The sequence below is a fragment of the Ovis aries genome, chromosome 3 (assembly GCF_016772045.2).
Source record: "Ovis aries strain OAR_USU_Benz2616 breed Rambouillet chromosome 3, ARS-UI_Ramb_v3.0, whole genome shotgun sequence".
NCBI classification, from domain to species: Eukaryota; Metazoa; Chordata; class Mammalia; order Artiodactyla; family Bovidae; genus Ovis; species Ovis aries.
In genome coordinates this window covers 154,673,945-154,695,132 of record NC_056056.1, presented here as the reverse complement: position 1 = coordinate 154,695,132, position 21,188 = coordinate 154,673,945, and the positions used below count along the sequence as shown (strand labels likewise).

The 21,188-nt window shown below is 42.4% G+C and overlaps 1 protein-coding gene across 3 annotated transcripts in view; it reads left to right on the top strand.

The window, feature by feature from the left end:
- Window positions 1–11,539: 11,539 nt before the first annotated feature.
- Window positions 11,540–21,188, top strand: part of MSRB3 (methionine sulfoxide reductase B3) — a 183,385-nt gene continuing 173,736 nt past the window's right edge. For 2 of the 3 annotated variants that reach the window (XM_027967480.3, XM_027967481.3), the window contains exon 1: window positions 11,540–11,720. In XM_027967480.3, coding sequence (XP_027823281.1) covers window positions 11,624–11,720 — 97 coding nt within the window. In that variant the 5' untranslated portion in view covers window positions 11,540–11,623. Of the gene's footprint in view, window positions 11,721–12,047; window positions 12,398–21,188 lie in introns of those variants that run through there. The other variant, XM_012174611.5, reaches the window with a different exon arrangement.

Here is a 21,188-nt window from a genome sequence, read left to right as displayed (position 1 = left end):
CATTCATCACACCATGCGGAATCACAAAAGAAGAATCTAGGCTCCTTTTCTAAGTTCTCTATCACTGATAAGAGTTCAGTCAGTATCCAAGTCCTGCCTCTATTACCCCCAAATTTGCAAGACTCACTTTTGCTCAGGGGCAGTCATGGACCAATCATGCGGTTTGGCCTTATTCTCCTCCACCTGTCTCCTCCAAAACGTTCTCCAGAGGTATGGGCTGTGGGCTTTTTGTGGTCTCCAGTTTCACAGGGGGCTATTCTTGGGTGCTGTTGATCATCAGTTGTGAATCCTAGTCTGCCCCATATCTGCAAAAGTGGATTGAAACCAGATCTCTTTCTCCTTGCTATCATGACTTTTCAGCCTCCACAGAGTGAGACACTAGGGCCTCGTAAAGATAATTTCAGGACAAAATTACAAAGTAGGAAAGCCAAAGGTTAAAGTTTGGCAGCTCTATTTTGGATTTTCACCTGCACTGCCCAGGAGAGAAAACCTTAAAGGTCTTAAGCTTTTAGATGGAGAAAGTCCTCCTGGCTTTGTTTGTAACACCACTTCAAATAGATTTCCTTCTTTGAATCTTTCAACTGTTCCTACTTTTCATTGAAAGGGACCTTGTTGTCTAAACGTCCTTCCTTCCTTCTTCTTTCCACTCATACCACACACTGTCCAGTCAGGACAGACCAGGGGTTTGGGAAAAACTCCCTGGCCCAGTTTCATGTGCACATGGTTGTGCGTGTGTGTAGGAAATGATGGATGGACTATGGGTTCTCCAATTCACATCTCTTATTCAGTGTTCTCTCCAGGGCAACTGTAAGCCTGTGGCTCTTTTGCTAATCAGCCCATACCTTAAACACGCACATGTGCATACACATTCACATAGATTGTACTGCATAGTACAAAACTCACATATTGAGAATAGAGTATAGCCACAATAGTCGTAACTTTCCTGTCTGGAAAACAAATAGGTCTGTAACGAATGGTTTGATATATTTCTTGATCTCTTTAGGATCTATGGAGGAGCTGGAACTAGCTCTGTACGACTCTTCATTTCATAGTGGTCACGTTGCCCACATTTTTGTTGCTTCAGAATATGCCTCAGAAACACGGGGATGAGGGTAGCAATAAGTTCACCAGTTTCTCTCCAGGATTGCCAGATATAGCAAATAAAAGTACAGGATGCCCAGTTAAACTGGACTTTCAGATAAACCATGAATAATGTTTTCGTGTAAGTATGTGCTATGCGATATTTAGGATATACTAAACAATTATTTGGTGTTTATCTAGAATTCAAATTTATCTGGGCATCTTGTGTGTTTTTTATCTGGCAGTTCTTTTCTTATCATGTCTCCTTGTTCATCTCTAGTCTCACAGCTACCGTCTTAGACTAGGGGCTCTCATTAGCTCAGGCTTGGTTCTGCATCTGCCTGGGTTGCCTTCCCAACACTGCTCTCTACTGATCTATCCCATAGCCTGCTACACACTAAACGTTTTTTAGATGCTACTTTCATTAGGTTTCTCTTCCACATAAGAAATCACAATGACTCCTGTTCCTTTCCAAAGTGATTTTCTAAAAAGATATGATTCAAATGAATTTATGTACAAAGTAGACTCACAGAGAATGAACTTACATTTGCCAGGGAGAAGGATGAGCAGAAGGGATAGTTAGGGAGTTTGGGATGGACTTGTATGCACTGCTATATTTAAAATGGATAACCAACAAGGACCTACTGTTGAGCACATGGAACTCTGCCCAGTGATATGTGGCAGCCTGGATGAAGGGGAGTTGGGGTTGGGGGAGAACAGAAACATGTATATGTATGGCTGAATCCTGAAATTATCACAACAATTGTTAATTGGCTGCTACTGCTACTGCTAAGTTGCTTCAGTCATGTCCGACTCTGTGCAACCCCATAGATGGCAGCCCACCAGGCTCCCCGTTCCTGAGATTCTCCAGGCAAGAACACTGGAGTGGGTTGCCATTTCCTTCTCCAATGCATGGAAGTGAAAAGTGAAAGTGAAGTCGCTCAGTCGTGCCCGACTCTTAGTGACCCCATGGACTGCAGCCTACCAGGCTCCTCTGTCCATGGGATTTTCCAGGCAAGAGTACTAGAGTGGGGTGCCATTGGCTAAACTCCAATAAAAAGTAAAAAAATTTTTAAAAAACACTGGATTTTCAGTCAGTGTGCAATTAATCACATACCAAACTATGTGGGTTTGTGGGTCTATGAATTTTCCTTAGAGGATCTTTTATTTTTTCAATTGGGATCTCAATATGGTATCTTCAGGCTAGGTAGAGAACTGTGGCTTATACAGAGAGACAAAAGTAGATGAATTTAGAAAAATGCACCTTTGCCTCAGTCATGACTTTTGCTTGAGACATCAGCGTTTTGAAAGCTCCCTTATTAAATCGTTCAACTTCCACCAGCATTTTGCAGAATAGGCAGAGCAGGGATTATTTCATTTTAAAGATAAAGTAACTAAATCCCAGAGATGTGAACTGTAAAGTCATGCACAGCTGTCGCATGGCACAGCCGGAGTTTGAGGAGAAATCTGCAAACTGCAAGTCTGTTTCTCTTTCCACTTTTACAATCACCAGCTTTTAAAATGGCTTCCAAGATGGTTCAATGGGTAAAGAATCTGCCTGCAATGCAGGCGACACAGGGTTCGAATCCCTGGGATGGGAAGATCCCCTGGAGGAGGAAAATGGCAACCCACTCCAGTATTCTCGGCTGGAAAAGCCCGTGGACAGAGGACTCATGGGCTACAGTCCCAAGGGTCGCAGAATGGTACACAACTGAGCGACTTAGTAGTACAGCTTTAAAAACTATAAAAACACTTGTACAATATTTTAAACAACAGTTTTAAAGCCACTTTGTATATATTTGAGCCTCATAAAACTTCCTCTCCGTCTCTAAAGAGATGTTGTTATTCCCCGAGCTGTGTGGTAGGCTTATCATTTAGCTGTCCTTCACACGTCACAAAGATGGGGGAGTTGGCCATTTGGCCTATAGTGTTAACTTTTCAGTGTGGTCACAACAGTACTTGTATTCCAGTGCTTCAATTCCTCAGAAATCTAGAGACTATTTTTAGGGTAGGTTTCAGAGTCGATTTATAAGTCACAAAATAAAATCGTTTTTAATGTTTTATGTTTACTCACTTAAGCATAAAAAGGATATTACTTTATATGGTGATTCATCTATTTTGGTTCTGAATTTTTTTCCTTTTCCACAAATAATATATTCTAAGCATATAAATTGAAGAAAGAGAAAAAAAATAAAAGCTTCTGTTGCTTCCTAGGTCTCCTTATGGTATTTATTTTTCTGCTACCTCTTTAGCAGCCTCACTTTCTTTTTTCTTTTCTCTCTTTTGGCCAGGAGTGCAGCTTGTGGGATCATAGTTCCTTGACCAGGAATCGAACCCATGTCCCCCTAAATAGGGAGGTTGGAGTCTTAACTGCTTGACCTCCAGGGATGTCCCAAGCCTCACCTTCTTAGTGGTTTTGCTGGCTTAAAAAAAAAAAAAATCAATCTGGGGACTTTTCATGATCTCTCATGGTTGTTCTCTATGCTACCTGCAGCCCAGACATTCTCCTATAAATGCAATTTTCATATTTATTGCTCTAGATGAACATAGTCTTCTGTGTCTAACAGCCATTTCCAACTTAACATGCCCAAAACCGAGCTAATATACCACCCCACCACCTCCTTCTAAGTCATCCATAGTTTAGGAAATGGTAATTCTGCAATGCTCAAAGTATAGAGGCATTCTCAACTTCTCTTTCTTTCACAATCTATACTCGATCTGTCAGCAAATCTTATGGCCCCCTCTATCCAGATTTCTCCAAGACTAGATCACTCTTCACCACCTCGACTGCTTCCTCCCTACTCCCAAATCACTATCACCTCTTGCCTGGATTATGATCAGGACCCTCCTAACTGCTCCCCTTTTCTGTCTCTGCACTCCTTAACAGAACAGCCAAAGGACGTTAGATCATTTCAAAACTCAAAACCCTAGAGTAGCTTCCCTTCTCATTCACAATAAAAGCCAAAGTCCTTGCAAAGACCCAGAAGATCCTACCTAGTTCCCTCTCAGGCCACGTTTTCTAACTTTCCCCCTATGCTCCTTTGCAGCCTTTTCTCCTGGATGATCCCCCTATGAGACAAGCCTGACTCTGCTGTGGGCATGGCCTTCTTACATGTCATTTCCCCTCTCCCAGACACCACACACACAGCTTCCTTTTTCTTCCATGTCTTCAATGTTACGACACCAACACTTTCAGCAACCTTTTCTGCCTTATTTCTCTTACTAACAGTTTATCACTAACATACTAAATATTTTACTTTTATCTTTTTATTGTCTATCCAGCATATAAAAAGCATTCAATAAATGTTTGTTGAATGAATGAATGAATGCAAAGATGATTTTCCCATGTTGAAGCTATTTTTAAACACGTATTATATTTTTTTTATGGCAATTCTAAAACTGGTTTTCACAAAACAGTTTGAGGAATCGTGTGTAGCCTTCTAATCTTATTGAGAAAGTTAAAAATATATTTGAAGACATAGTTACTATTAGTAACCTTGGGTATAAATATAAAATGTAAACTTGAAGAAAATATGTGTTGATGGGATTACTAAACCGAACAGACTTCCTTAAGAGGTGATTATAGATACAGACTTAGGACTCTCAGCTGCGAAGAGAATGAGTCATTTCAGAGGAAATCATATTAGATAAGGCTTAAAGGCAAAGAGTGGCTTTGTGGTAACTGAAAGTTGGTGAGCAACTATACAAGTTAATAACATTAGTACTGCATTGATATTTATTAAGGGTTTACCATTTGCTAGCATGAGGCTAAGGGCTAAACATCATGTGGTAGGTATCTTTATTTTTCCATTACACAGAGGAAAAAGAATATCAAGGCTTAGAGTAATTAAGCAACTTACCCACTGTCCCAGAAGCTTTAAGGGCAAAGGTAAAACTACCACAGAAAACCCTGGAATGTAGCACCATTTTGGAGGGCAAAATACTGTTTCCCAGGAAGCCCAACACAGCCAGGGTTTCCTCTACTTTCTATTGAAGCCACTTTGGATGAACAACACATCAAAGTGCTGGTTAGGGGTAAGTTGTGTGGAAAACACCGCACCTTTAAACACTGGACACACACACACCGTGGGGTGAGGTGCTCTGGATATCAGAAGCACTCAGGAACAGACCGCGTGAAAGAGCAGGGGCAAGTCTTCTGTCAGAAGTTTCCTGTACCGAATAAAAAGTTTGTCCCTCTCTTCCGGCCTCCTTATTCTGTGTGCCTAGTTGACTTTCCATATGCTGCTTTATGTGATACAATCTTGCCAAAAGCCAAGCAGCTTTGCTGGTCTAGAGAGGATTGCTTATTTCCCTACAATATTGAAAGTCTTGTTGTTAAATATTTATTACTTGTTGTAGCATATCCACAGCCAAAGGTGATAGAATTGGGCAGCACATTAATCATGGGAATGCGTTCTTCAGATGTCTTCAGAATTAATCAGCGAAAGGGATGGCCTCAACGGGAACAATTTACAAATACTATTTCAGATGCAGGCAAACCATTTTACCAAAAGAAGAAGGAAAATACCCACTTTAACTCAGCCTTCTGTCTTTAAGAGTTCTTGTCGTTTTAGCGCCTTTGATGACTGGGGGCTGGGAGGGTGTCACGGAAGTGGGACTCCTTCCTCAGAATCTAAGAAAATGTTTGGTGTCACCCTTAGCCAGTCAGCATTGAGTCTGTGTCCTTCATGTTGCTGAGAAGAGTTCTCAACTCTTTTCCTGCTGCAACACCTTGAGGCATGGGGGTATGCTTCCGTCAGTGTAAAGCAGCGTTCTCAGCAGGGGTGAGAGTGATAGCAAGATAAAGTGAAAGTGAAAGTGAAGTCACTCAGTCGTGTCCGACTTTTTCTGACCCCGTGGACTGTAGCCTACCAAGCTCCTCTGTCCATGGGATTCTCCAGGCAAGAATACTGGAGTGGGTTGCCATTTCCTTCTCCAGGGGATCTTCCTGATCCAGGGATCGAACCTGGTTTCCCGCATTGGAGGCAGATGCTTTAACCTCTGAGCCACAGATAGCAGAATTTTTGCAAGTTTGGATTGAGTGAAGTTAGAAAAACTTTCTTCTGGAGAGTCTGTTACACCCTCCTATGAAGTAATTTCCTTACTTTCCAATTGATCGTTAGTGGTTTAGAACAACTGTTGCTGTTCAGTCTAAGTTGTATCCGACTCTGCGACCCCATGGACTGCAGCACGCCAGGCTTCCCTGTCCATCACTATCTTCCAGAGTTTGCTCAAATTCATGTCAATTGAGTCAGTGATATCAGCCAACCATCTCATCCTCTGTCAGCCCCTTCTCCTCCTGCCCTCAATTTTTCCCAGCATCAAGGTCTTTTCTAATGAGTCAGGTCTTCCCATCAGGTGGCCAAAGTACTGGAGCTTCAGCTTCAGCATCAGTCCTTTCAATAAATATTCAGGGTTGATTTCCTTTAGGATGGACTGGTTGGATCTCCTTGCAGTCCTAGGGACTCTCAAGAGTCTTCTCCAGCACCACAGTTTGAAAGCTTCAATTCTTCAGCATTCAGCCTTTCTTTATGGTCCAACTCTCACATCTGTATGTGACTACTGGAAAAACCATAGCTTTGACTATATGGATAATATACTTGATAAATGCTCATTGAATTGAGCTAACTCGGTTTCTCACCCTGCCTAGGACTTTTGAATAATATTAGGTTGGATGTGTCCATTTTCTGTTTGCATCTGCCTGGGCGATTTAGCAGCAGAAGGAAATGGCAACTCACTCCAGTGTTCTCACCTGGAGAATCCCAGGGACGGGGGAGCCTGGTGGGCTGCCGTCTATGGGGTCGCACAGAGTCAGACACGACTGAAGCAACTTAGCAGCAGCAGCAGCAAGGTGTTCTTTTGGGCATATGACGTGGGGGCTGTCTCAAAGCTTTACATAATGGCTGAGGGAATTTCATTAAAGAGGTGAGAACAGTATGTCAGAGAGACTGTAGTTGGAATGCCTGCCATGCTTGCAGACTCCTTTTCAAGAGGCTGCCCCCGATTCAACCCCCTAAAAAGGCAGCAACACAGTCTGCTTCTTTCTTCCTTTTTGCCATGTTGGGTCTCAGCTGTGGGGCTTGGGCTTTTCTCTAGTTACGTCATGTGGGCTCAAGAGCCCAAAGGCTTAGTTGCCACTCAGCATTTGGGATCTTAGTTCCCTGACCAAGGACTAAACCTGCACTCCCTGTATTGGAAGGTGGATTCTTAACCACTGGATCCCCAGGGAAGTTGCCAGTCTGTTTCTTTAGTACAGGTGACCATGCCATGTCCCCTCTGAGCCTTCCATCTTAGCGACAGCTGAAGAAGTAGGAGAGGACACCTGGCTCAGAGGCACTCAGTGGCTTATGAGATAACCTCATACAAGAACTTTCCCCAAGAGGAACAGTAGTGATAGAATCAAACTCTCCCCTCCAGAGCATTTGATTATGAGCTCTAGAGAACTGGCAGCTGGTAGTGGGTTTCCCTGGTGGCTCAGATGGTAAAGAATCTGCCAGCAACACGGGAGACCTGGGTTCAGCTGCTGGGTTGGGAAGATCCTCTGGAGAAGGGAATGGCAACCCACTCCAATATTCTTGCCTGGAGAATGCCACGGACAGAGGAGCCTGGCCAGCTACAGTCCATGGGGCGGCAGAGAGTTGGACACGACTGAGAGACTAACAGTGGGAGCAGGAGCAGAAAGATCTGTGGTTGTACAACTTGAATTATACTGTGTTTGGAAGACATTAACAAGGAATAGGGGAGTGGTGAGATGGGCTGGCTCATGCGGTTGAAGAGCTGGTTGAGCACATCTCTTCTCAGCTTTGACTCCAGAGACTCAGGTTGCTGGGAGTATTGACATCCACATAAATTGGCTTTTGTCACAATTCAGGCTTCCTTCCTCCAGATCTGGTTGTTAAATATTTACTAGCACACCACTGGGGTGTGTGAGGCATCCCTGTAATATATACATAATAAACAGAAGCAGCAGTTACCTCCTCTGAGAGTTTCGTCTTAAAATTGATGCCGAAAACTCAGCTTCTCTGTACACAGTGTGGAATCAAATCTCTAAAACAGAGTTTGGGGAGAGGGTAGCAAAGAATATCTAGAGTGCACAGTGGTAAAGAATCTGCCTGTGGTGTAGGAGACACATGCAGGAGATGCAGGTTTGAGCCCTGGGTCAGGAAAATCTGGAGAAGGAAAGGGAAACCCACCCCAGTACGCTTGTCTGGAAAGTCCAATGGCCAGAGGAGCCTGGCGGGCTACGGTCCATGGGCTCACAAAAGAGCTGAACACGACTGAGTGACTAAGCAGATTGCTTTGCCAGGCGAAGAGGGACACAGCAGGCTCAAGCCCTCCAACCAAGTGTCCCAGTTTGAGGAAGACTGTGGTAAGTTTTTCTGGTAATTGTGCAAAGAGGGTGTGATCAGCTCGTAGACATTCTTCTGATGGGTTGGTGGTGAGTTAAGTAGAGTCCACATTGTCAAGCTTCAGGTCCAACTGGTCTGGGATCTACATGCTTGTGGGCAGTATACCATTGTTGATCCTTAACTTTTCCCACCTGGAGGGGGTTTCAGTATCTGCAAAACAGCTCAGAGATATTGTTGTGTGTATTGATGGGGACCCAGGACCCTGCCCCAAGGCTGCTCTTGACAGTTTGTTTCTCCTTGGTCTCCTATCCTCTCCCTTCCCTAGTTAAAAACTGCTTGGATCTGCCCATTGGAACTCAGGGAAGGTCACAGAGGGCAAATGAAGGCTGTTTCCTATAATCAGAGAAACGTTAGACAGAAAGGCCTTGTGCCCAGGAGCCCCCCACAGGGCCCCGCACATATCAAAAGCAAGCATAGTTTAAGGTAATATTAATGTGATTGTCATTAAGATTATAATAACAGAAAATGTTGGGAAATATATGATTTAAACTACAAAACTCATTGGAATGTGGTCAGAGGGTGGTAACTTTCCTGTTCCTGGTACCCATCAAAGGCAAAGGCCCCCACCCCCAGGCTCACAAAGGATGACCTGACAAGCCGGTTAAGTCTCTGGCCTTATTTCCACATGATTTCTTTACCCCTGTCACTTGAGGTAATCTGAGTGTACACCAGTTACTTAAAACCACAAGAACTCAATGGATACAGTTTTTGAAAACCCCATTTTTCTTTTTTTTCCTAATGTAGAGAAAATGGGGCAGATCAAAAGAGTAAAAAGAGTGTATGTAGCCTTTGGAATGAGATTTGAATTCCAATACTACTTTATCCCTTCCTGATAGCATAATTTACTTATCTATGCCTCTCCTTATCTGTAAAATAGGGACAAAAAATAAAAAGCTCAAAGATATTTGGAAGATTTAAACAAAATGCTGTGTGTAAAACAACTAGCAGAGTGACAGGCACTTACTATGTACTCAGGAACTTCTTTCCTTTCCTCTTCAACGTATTTATTCAAGCTTTTAGAACAGCTGCTGATATCACTGTCAAGTCAGCAGTTGACAGAATTAATCAACCCTCCACCTATAGTAACAGGCAGTGTTATACTGCATTCTTTGTAATTTTATGTAATTTTGTGCTTAAGGTCAACTAAAATATTTTAAATATAGACAAAATTATTACAATCCTTTGAAACAAGCTTTTCTCTACACTTAGGAAGCTCCTGTATATCAGTCTACAAAATGTGCTCATTTTACTTTAGTTTTTAAACAAACATTTAAACTATGGGCAAAGAATTATACCACATGTTTTGGTGGGTGTGTGCTAAGACACTTCAGTTGTATCTGACTTTGTGACCCTATGGATTGTAGCTGCCTGGCTCCTCTGCCCATGGGATTTTCCTGGTAAGAATACTGGAGAGGGTTGCTATTCCCTTCTCCAGGCGATATTCCCCATCCAGGGATCAAACCCATGTCTCTTGTGTCTCCTGCACTAACAGGCTGTGGGGGAAATAAAAAGTGAATATGAAACGAAAAGTGCTTATATAATACAAAATATATAAAAAAGAGGAAAGGGAGGGAAACTTAAAGAGTTTCCTGAATATTCCCTTTCAGATACCCCACTTCTAGGTACTTAAATTGAACAATGCCATGTGTCCTTTAAATCCCTAATATACTGTTCTACAGTTTATTTACTGTTAGTTTACTTAGGTTATCTGACCTTCATCTCATTATCACTGCTAGCACATTAAGGGTGAAATATGCCCATTTGCCAGGAATAATTCATGGGATGTGGTGCTTCTCAGTACCAGATGATTTAAGGGGAACCACTTGCCAATGGACTGGTTTTTGGCATACAGGGCCTTAATACTATGCCAGAACTGAATTTGTTTTGAAATAAAGTTTCTAATTTTCAAATATAGCATTTTCAAACAAATAGTGTGATGTACAAATTACTGTACTTTAGGTCATGTTAGAATAATCCACCCTCTAAATCTGTTTGACTTTTACCCCTTAAGAATTTTGCATCAGTTAATCATTTCTGTAGCGTATCACAATGGTTATAAATAATTACATAATCCTACATCTTCAGGGCCTGTCCCATTAGTGCCAGTAAAAAAAAAAAAAAGTAATTAGACATCATTATGTCCTCTTGAAAAGCTAAGGTCATTTGGCCTTGATTGCTGGCAGAGTTATCGGTGCCAAAGAAAAGTCAAGCCACTGTTGGCTTAGGCCTATGATTAAACATTGGGCTTGACACTTTTGAATAAAGGTAGTACCTTTTGAATAAATTTCAACACTACCCTTCAGATAAGTTGAAAGAAATACAAAACTAGTGTAAAGGGGTTGAAGACCATATATGGTATTCAAATATAAGTTTGGGAAGAGCCTATTTTTGACTCTTGCTAAGCACACACACACTCATACCCACATCCTGGTATAAAGGTCCCACTCATCTGGGATGCAGAGGGCTGGTTTTGTGTGTTAGATCAATAATGCCTGTTGGTTCTGTGTAGGATGGCTCACCTGAGTGCGTGCATAACTGACAGTGCTGCTCTAGCGTCTCCGCGCTCCCCCGCCCGCCACACACACTCCAGAGAAGCACTTGCCAAATATTTTTATCCCTTTACTCCCAGAGCTCTCAATTGACTGTGGGGCATGGGAAGAGTCTCCTTAAACTCCTTAGACGTCTTCCCGCGGGTCCCTGGCTAGCTGTCGGGTCTCCTCGTGATGGTTCTTCTCTTTTAATTCAGGGGTCTTAGGCGGGACCCGTGAAGGGGGGATGCTCCCCTCTGCTCTTGGGCCCCAATACTGGAAAGGGATGCCTTCTGGCAAGAGGGCACCTCCGGTCGCGCTTGGCGGCTGGCGGCCTCGGGGCGGCAGCCCTGGAGGAGGAGGATTCAAAGAAGGGAGGGAGCTGGCGGCTGCCGAGGCCCGGGCAGCGGGCCCCGTCCGCGGCGGGCGAGCTCCGCGGTCCTCCCTCGCTCGTCTCCTTTGCTCATATTTGGACTCGGCTGCCCGTGCCCAGGAATTTCCCGTCATGCCTCCCGCCGCCCCGTCCGTCGCCGGGAGCCGGGGAGGAAGGGAGGGAGGCTCGGACAGCGGCGCCGGCGGCGGCGGCGGCGGCTCCCTGGCACTTCCATGAGCCCGCGGCGGACCCTCCCGCGCCCCTTCTTGCTCTGCCTCTGCCTCAGCCTCTGCCTGGCCGCGGCCGCGGCCCGGGGAGCAGTGCAGTCCGGTGAGTTGGGGCTCGCTCCCCCACCCTTGTCTGCCCTCACGCCCCGACCCCGCCGAGTTGAGATGTGACCCCGACCTCCGCTCCCCTGCGAGCGCCGGCAGCGCCCCCTTCAGCCTCCTGCCGGGAGCCCCCCTCTCCTGAGCCCAAGAGGGGCGCGGGTGGTGAGAGGCGGATAGAAGGAGGTCAGGGCTGGCTTCGCCCCCGCCGACGGGAGGCGTCTGGCAGCGTGGCTGACACCTTATCCCGTCCCGGGAGCGAACCTGAGCCGGAGGGAGGCTCTGGACCGACGTGGGCCCCCGAGGGAGGGGCTTGGCAGGGCGGCTGGGGAAGGGACGCCGCCTCAGGCTCGGGAGGGCGCAGGTCCGCGGCGGGGACCACCTCGGAGCCCCTGCCCCCGCGGAGGTGTGTGTGTGTGGGGGGGTACTCCTGCGCAGCAGCCGCTGAGATAACGGGCCCGGGCGCGTGGGAACGGCCAACCAGGCCCGTGCCTCCCGCCGCGCGTCCGGGAGGGGCGCCGGGGAGCCGGGCGAGTAGGGGGACAGCGCCAGGAGCGGCGGGCGCGTGGCGACAAGCGGCGCACCCAGAAGCGCACCGCCGCCCTCGCCGCGGGGTCAGGCTCCCGCGGGACCGGCTGGTGTCTAATAGGCCAACACCGAACAAAATCCCGAGTTTTCCAGGTACCAGTTTTTTTTTTTTTTTTTTTTGAGCGGAAAAAAGGGCATCGGAGTCTGGTTTGTAAGTTTCACCCTGGGCTGTTTACAACTATAAGATCGAAAGGTGCCATTCCTGCCTTATTTGGTTTAGGACTACAAGCTATCGAGCGAGGTAATTTTGTAACAGGACGATTTTTAAAATAGTTTTCTGTAAATAATGTGGAATAAGATTATTATAAAAAGTAATTATTTGAAAGTACAAATGTAGAGTTTAAGGTAAATGTCAAATTGCAGGAACCTTTATATTTGTGATGAGTATATAGTCATCAAAACTTCTCGATGCCTAATGTTATCTGGAATGGAAGAACTGAAAATATAATTTCTCAGAGTTAAGACTTCTTCGGAAATTTTAGTTTGCTTTTGTTTTTGACACCAATAATCTAAACTGTCAAAATAAGGTATGGCTAACACCCAAGATTTATAAATTAGTTGAAAACTGACTCTACTAAGTATAGATTATATTCAACACCCTCTGGTCTATTGCTTCCTATTTCCATTTGCAGTCGTGGTGGCAAAGTAGATTTTGTCTGTAAAGTAGTCTTTAGGATTCATGTAATTTATAAAATGGATAGGAGATTTTTAAAATATTTAGTGTGTGCCGATTATTGATGTTAATTTAAATAATATCAATTTCATGTTTGCTTCTGATTAATATTGTTTTTTAAAAAAGACCTATTTTTAATGAATTTACACTTTATTTTTTTATGGATAAAATATTTTTTAAATTTATTTTTTATTTATTATTATTGAATTTACACTTTAAAAGTAACTTTAATAGCACTTCTTGAGGGACACAACAGGTTCTATCTTCACATTTTATCGGCGGTCTTCTAAAATATACTGTGCTGCAGATAAAGGGTAGATTGTACTGCCAGACAGTATATGTTGTTTTTTTTCCCCTCAGTAATGTGTTGACTTAATACTTGTGGTCAACCAGCCCTTGAAGACTGAAATCCGGAGTACTATGGCCCCTTGCCAGCAATTTTGAAAACCAAGTTTATATTTGGACCATTTAAACATTTATTCTTTTAATTTTGGTCCCAACTGACATATAAGTCTAATTTCTGGTGACTTTTATTAGGGCCCTATGTGAATGTCTGGATTTTTTTTGTTTTTAATATGTATTAAAATAAGCAACTCTCTGCCATTTAGAGTTTTGTCACAGTGCCTAAACTGCCTATCTGCCAAGGTTGCAAATATACAACATCAGATAGTTTTTTGAATCAACACACAGTTTTTTGACTTTTAAAGGTGCTTGGTCTAATACCTTAACTGAAATGCTAACCCATTTGGTCAGAAACCGTTTTGCTAAACTTAAGTAATAAGAATATCCAAAAAAATATCCCAACAGTAGTTTTCATAGATTTTTCTAATACAGTATTTCTTTTATAATTAAAAATAAATTTTCAACCATTAGAGAAGCTTTAGGAAATAATCTTTTTTGGTTCTGTCACAATCTGGTTACAGTCCCTTTGGTTTTCATCTCACCTGTATTACTGTAGTTAGGGATTTGTTTGATGAATCTGGTTTCAATGTTTAGCTTCCTTCTCTGTAAAATGATGAATTTGTACATAAGTCTCTATGTCCCTTCCAACTCCAGGATCCTCCAGGATTGTTTTTGTTTATATAAACCTGCAGAGCCACCCACTAGATTGGTCCAGGCTTCTGATTGTCAACTCTGACTTGCTCTACGTGTTTAACTGGTCTCCTTGTAGTCAAATCTATTGGGTGTGGATCCAGCTTTGGGGAGACAGGATCTGTCTCAGGAAAATCTTGATACTTGCCCCATCACACAGATGTATACACCCAAAAAGAGTACCATGATATTAACCTTCTATTACTTCTTCCCCTTATCTAATAGTAGAAAGTGCTGGTTATGTCATAGGGTCAATAGTTAAAGCAGGCCCTAAGATGTTTTGGTATTCAGTGTTGAAATGAATGACCCAGTGTTTGGGTCTGGGTCAGGGATATCACTGGAGAACACCCAGACCTCTTTGTATGGTTGGGAGAACTGTGGCTAGTCACTCGGGGCACTCCAGATGAAATGCCCTGTGCTCACTTATGACCTTTTTCTAATGCCTCAGAGGAGACTGAATTGGATCTACTCATCTGGTTTATTCAGAATTATATTGGCTTTGGGTAGGAGAGTAATCAGATAACTCTTTACGTTGCCAGTTCTTACAGATTTAGAGAACAATCTTATGGTTGCCGGGGGAAAGATTGAGGGAAGGGACTAGTTAGGGAGTTCGGGAGGGACATGAACATGCTGCTGTATTTTAAATGGGTAATCAACAAGGACCTACCCTGTAGCACAGGGAACTCTGCTCAGCGTTATGTGGTAGCCTGGATGAGAGGGGAGTTTGGGGGAGAATGGATACATGTATTTGTATGACTGAATCCCTTCACTGTTCAACTGAAATGTTCACATTGTTAATGGGCTATACCCCAATACAAGATAAACAGTTGTTTAAAAATTTACTAGTTGTTAGCATCCCTGATTGCTATGCAGATACCTCAAGGCTTTACCTTGAAGATTCTTATATTTTCTCCTTCCTGGAGATGATGGATTTTCCTTTTAAAAATACTCAACACAGTCCTGGATCCCTGTTCACATATTTGTCTTTATAATATACCAAAGTCGTGGTTATGGCTTTTAAAGGAAATACAAATGAGAAGAAAGTATAGAAAAGGTAGCTCAGTAATAAATCAACCAGTTGACCTTATGAAGGATTTTGGTTGTTGCCTCATTTAAGCTTCTGTTCCAAGTAACAGCACTGAACTTGAACTAGTTTTAGGAACAAGACAGACAGGAATGTGATGGAAGTCAAATGCACGCAGACCTTATTAGGGACTAGGAATGGAAAACCTGGAACTTTCTCTGTCTCTAGTCTTTGCCTTTCTTAGCTTCATTGATCTGTCTGTGTGAGATCTTTCCCCCGCTGTGTTCACAGTCATATGTGGGTGCTCAGTGGTTTCTGGATATGTAGGTGTCCCTCAGTGCCAAGCACAGGGAGACACTAAATCAACGAGCCCTGATTCCAAATTCCTGGAATAACTAGATAGACGTAGTTTGGGTTACATGGTTAATCTAGATTTTCTCTACAGTCCCTTCTAATTGTAGACTTCTTTGTACTATGCAAACATTTACATGGTTTGACTTTGCATTTTTTAACTTTGTATTACAAGGTTACTAGTCCTGAAAATGTATGTATAATTTTTCCTTGATTGCAATGTGTATGTAGAAGTCTGTCATCTTCAATGGGATCCCAAGATGTTAGTGCTTTTCATTCACACTACTGCAGGAATGCCGAAGAGCCAGCCTCGGGGAGTAAACTGAGTGCAACGCCACACTCAGGGATTATAACGCAAGCTTAGGATCCAACAGAGTTGTGAAAATCCTGTTTAATAACAACTAATCCATCTTGCAGATAATCATCTGCCTATTTTCAGGAATTCATTGAAGTAAAAGCCTGAGCTCAAATAGCTCATACACTCTTAATTCATTAAAACTGGGTAAGTGATCATTAGAAACATTCAAAATAGTAATAGTTTAGGGGCCCAGGGTTCATCAGTTGTTTTCCTATTTCTCACACTTGTAGCATTTTCCACCTCTACCTTTCCTTTAGACCATTTCTGCTGCCTGGAATACCTTTTTCTCAAGATTTGTTGAAGTCCTTACAGCCTCTGTTGTGTGGTATTTTATGAAGCTTTCTTAATCTCTTAGAATTTCCCATTTTTTTAATGCTTCTAAGACATTTTGTACCTTGACTGGAGCACGATTTTACTACCTTTCATTATGAAGTCCACATGTATTGATCTTCTTTGGGGGATTATAAGTTCTATGAGACCAATGAATCATCTCGAAGAACTCTGGTAGAATGTTAGCATCCATTGTCCCACATGTAATGCTTCTAACTTTTCAAATGTTCTGAAACTTCTGTGGCATCCTACTTGTCACTGCCTTTTTCTTTTGACATTGCAGCTCAGTCATACTGCTTGTCTTTGTCAAGGTTCCTGTCTGTTTCCTAGGTTTTACAGGATTTTCCATGAATATGATAATTTTCTGTGTGAGAATCAATTATTCAGAATGATGAGATGTTTTCCTATAAATTGAGATGGCATGGGGAAGGAGAATATAGCAAACTCATATGGAAGGAAATCAACTTTTGTTGAGTACCCAATATTTCCCAGACCAGATTGACCAGGAGTAGGGCACAACTGGAACATATATGAGGGGGCATAGAGAGAAAATAAAGCCCAAAGATGGAAAATTAGGTTTGGCCTAGAACACGGAAGGCTTTAATGCTAGTCTGGGAAAGTTAGTAGGCTATGATGTTGAAGTTATTTTTGGTCCTGGAAATGTAGTAATCAGAGTTGAATTATAGGATAGATGATTATCTAATTATCCAGAGGATGAATTAAATTGGGAAGGAAACCACTGGACTAATAAGGGAAAGTTACGAGAGTTTTTGTTAGAGAACGAAGACATAAGCCAGGAGTGGCAATAGGATTGGAGAAGTGTTGCTGAAGTGAATTAGACAGAAACAATTAATTGGATGTGGGGGTAAACAGAGGGGGAAAGAGAGGGATGAATAAAAGATGATGGTAAGATGTGAAGCCTGGGCGATTAGGAGGAGTGAACTTGGGGCAGGTTGGCAGGTGGGGGTAAAAAAATCAGTTGTGTTTTAGATCTCCTGCATTTGAGGCGCTGGTGGACTATTCATGTGGAAGTGTGTGGTAGAAGTAGAAATGTGAGACTGTAGCTTGAAGAGACCGGAACTGTAGATAAAACATGTGTGAGTAAGGAAGGTTAAAAATAAAGGGGGGAAGAAACATTTGTTGACTGGAGTAAGAACAAGGGCACAGGAAAAGCATTGTAAAGAAGATACAGTTTGATCTGACTGAATATGCCTGATTAGCATATGGCATTCTGTTTATGCGTGTTCCTTGTTTAGGGTACGTGGCATCTTCTCCCTCCACCAACAGTGCCTGGGAAACATTGAGGAAAGGATACTGTATCTAGGATGACCTTCCTAAACTGCAAAATTGTTGCTGCTACATCTTTGCTTAATTTCCTTCAGTGGCTTATCTTTTTTTAAGCTAAGGAACTAACTCCTTAAAAGTCTTCATCATCACCAAGCCTTGTTCCTCTGGGCTTTGGGCTTCTTCCAAGTTGTTCAGTTGGCCTTGAACACAGGTTCTGCTAAGTCTCCTCCCAGTTCCTCCCTTCACCTTCCCCAAGAATATGAAGTGGATGTGATTCCCACCAGATGGAGGACTCTTTGGTTTGTTGTTGTTGTTCTTTATGGGCAATTAAAAATGATTTGTCATGTTTGTTTATGGCTGTGCTAGGTCTTCGTTGCTGTGCACGAGCTTTCCTCAGTTGCAGAGAGTGGGGGCTAGTCTTCATTGCAGTGTGCAGGCTTCTCACTGCGATGGCTTTTCTTATTGTGGAGCATGGGCTCTAGGATGTGTGGGCTTCAATAATTGCTTCATTAGTTGTGGTACATGGACTTAGTTGCCCCACAGCACATGGGGTCTTCCCAGACCCTGAATCAAACCAGTGTCCTTTGCACTAGCAAGGTGATTTCTTAACCACTGGACCACCAGGTAAGTCTCTTTATGGGCATTTTTTATTGCTATGCTCAGATTTTTATTTATACAATAATCATTGACAATTTCCGTGTTGTTGTTCAGTCGCTAAATTATGACTTTACCGCACCATGAACTGCAGCACAACAGGCTTCCCTGTCCTCACTGTCTCCCTGAGTTTGCTCAAACTCTTGTCCATTCAGTGTATGATGCCATCCAACCGTCTCATCCTCTGTCACTCCCTTCTCCTCTTGCCCTCTATCATTCCCACCATCAGGGTCTTTTCCAATGAATCTGCTCTTCTCATCAGGTGGCCCAAGTGTTGGAGCTTCAGCTTCAGCATCAGTCCTTCATTCAGGATTGATTTCCTTTAGGACTGACTAATTGGAGCTCCTTGTTGTCCAAGGGACTCTCAAGAGTCTTCTCCAACACCACAATTCAAAAACATCAGTTCTTCGGTGCTCAACCTTCTTTATGGTCCAACTCTCACATCCATACGTGACTACTGGAGAAACCATAGCTTTGACTATATGGACCTTTGTCAGCCAAGTGATGTCTCTGCTTTTTAATATGCTGTTTAGGTTTGTCATAGCTTTTTCTTCAAGGAACAAGCATCTTTTAATTTTGTGGCTGCAGTCACCATCCACAGTGATTTTGGAGCCCAAGAAAATGAAATCTGACACTGTTTCCACTTTTTCCCCATCTATTTGCCATGAAGTGATGTGACCAGATGCCATGACTTTTGTTTTTTGAATGTTGAATTTTAAACCAGCTTTTTCACTCTCCTCTTTCACTTTCATCAAGAGGCTCTTTAATTCCTCTTCACTATCTGCCATTAAAGTGGTATCATCTGCATATCTGAGGTTGTTGATATTTCTGCTGGCATTCTTAATTCTAGCTTGTGAGTCATCCAGCCCAGCATTTCGAATGATGTACTCTGCATATATGTTACATAAGCAGGGTGACAATATACAGCTTTGACGTACTCTTTTCCCAGTCTCTAGGAAAATAATTTATAATAAATCACATCCCTCCTGCTTTCTTACAGAATACTTTGCTTCTCTAATCTCTTCAAGTGTCACGTACAAGGTTCTGGAACACTTGAGCTGACTACCCTGGCCACTATACCCTGACTCTGATGCTTGGCTGGGGGAGCCTGGAGCAGAGCTATGACCTGGCCTTTGTGTAATCAGATTGCCTAGCTGTGTGCTGATTTGTAAACTGTGAGACACTTTCTTGATACTCGACCTCCTGAAGGAAAGTGGAGGGAACACTGACTGTAGATAGAGAGGTTTGGAGATGACTACAGGCGAAATAGAGAAACAGTGCTGGTACAGGAAGTGTGTTCTCAAGGCCTAGTTCCTGACCAACTGTCTATCCTGATTCTGTTTCTAAAAATAGTACATTGTTCATAATGCTTGTCTAAAGTGACATGTTTATGTCCAAGTATTAAGAGTAATTTCTAACTCATTTAAGAAATGCTAGCAGTGTGGTTTTAGTAGTATTGACTGAGAAAATATATACTAACAAACAGCCACTGTGAAATTTTGAATATTTTAAAATATAGATGCATTATCATATGTTTGGAAAGTACACATATGTGGAAATTATGACTCATAAGTCTGTAGACAACATGATTTCCTGCTTTATGGATACTCTCAGGGAGGCTCCGGTCTCAACTTTCAGCAACTCATTGTCGTCTCACTTCAGAATGTTGGGGAGACTTCTGTTTGAAAATGTGAGCCATAGCTAAACTTTTCAATGAAAGGAAAACTCCTTCTCAACATCTTCTTCCAACTGTAGTTGCCTGCTTTATGCTAGGCAATGTACCTTATGCTAAAGCCGGGCTATTAAATAGTCTCAGGGATTAGTACATGAACACTTTTTAAAAATTAAATTTTCAGGTGTATGAGCATCATTTTTAGGGCTATGATCTTATTATAAAGATGAAATTTAATATATGGCTTGTATGAAGTGCTTTTCTGCAATCTGTCATGGCCGTGGCATGACTGTCTTCTATTACTATAAATTACACAGTGAAATTTTATAGTTTATTGGGTCAGTTATGTTATTTAAAGCAAAAATGAAAATCCAAACAAAACAAAATCAATCCTTCCATACAATGTTGTTAAGGCAACATTGAAAATAAACTCATGCTACATGTTAGAGTCCTTAACAAATATCAGGACAGCCCTTATATAAATCCAAGAACCCTGAATTTTCCATTTTTTCGTTTCTTTTGCTTGTCTTGTGTTTGGTTAACAGAGCATCCGAGCTTGGTTGGGGTTGGGAGAGATCTCTAGTGACTATTATGGGTAGGTATTTCTTTTATCTTAGATTAGCAGAGTGAAATAAGGAAAGGTGCACAGTACAAAAGAATTGATGTGGATAAGGGACCACAAGTAAGGCTTTGGAGCTCTGGGCTCACAGTACTGAGCGTGAAAGAGGGCATGCACTGTAGGCCCTGTTCCTGATTTCTTGGTGTCTGAATATGCCTTCTAGTCAGAAGAGGTCGGAAAGATGGGTTGAAGGCAGAGGGTGTTTACCTTTGCGCAGGATCAGTTGAAAAATTGCAGACTCATTGACATATCTGCATTCTTGCGTGTATGTTCATGTCCCAAGGGAGTCAGCATAGTCACTGGATAGCAACTTGAAAGGCTGGGTTTCCTAGTCCTGTTCTTATCTAAGGCATTTTAGCTTTCTATGCCTCAGTTTTCATACCTGTAAAATGAACAAATTTTGGATGGATAATAACCTGATATTGCTTTTGCATTAAGATTCTGTAATCTATGGTTTGTCTAAAAGTCTTCAAGTAGCTTTCATAATTTTTAACGGAAGTGACATGATTAATAAATTACACAAAATTATGTATTGTCTTGTTATACTTGGTTCAAGCTATTTTGTGGAACTAAATATAAAGGTTATTCTGAGACTAAGATCCTATTTGAACCTTGTAGCCTATTGTGCCCAGTAATTTGATCCATAGCAAAATTACATAACCCTTTTAAAGATTTAGTATATATTTAGAGGATAGGTTATAATGTAATAGAAATGTCATATTATTAATAACTGTCCCATCTAAAGTAATGGCATTAAGCATGAGAAATTACATTGGTTTTTGTAAATGTACAGCTAAGAATTGTTTGTTAAGGCTTGAAGATAT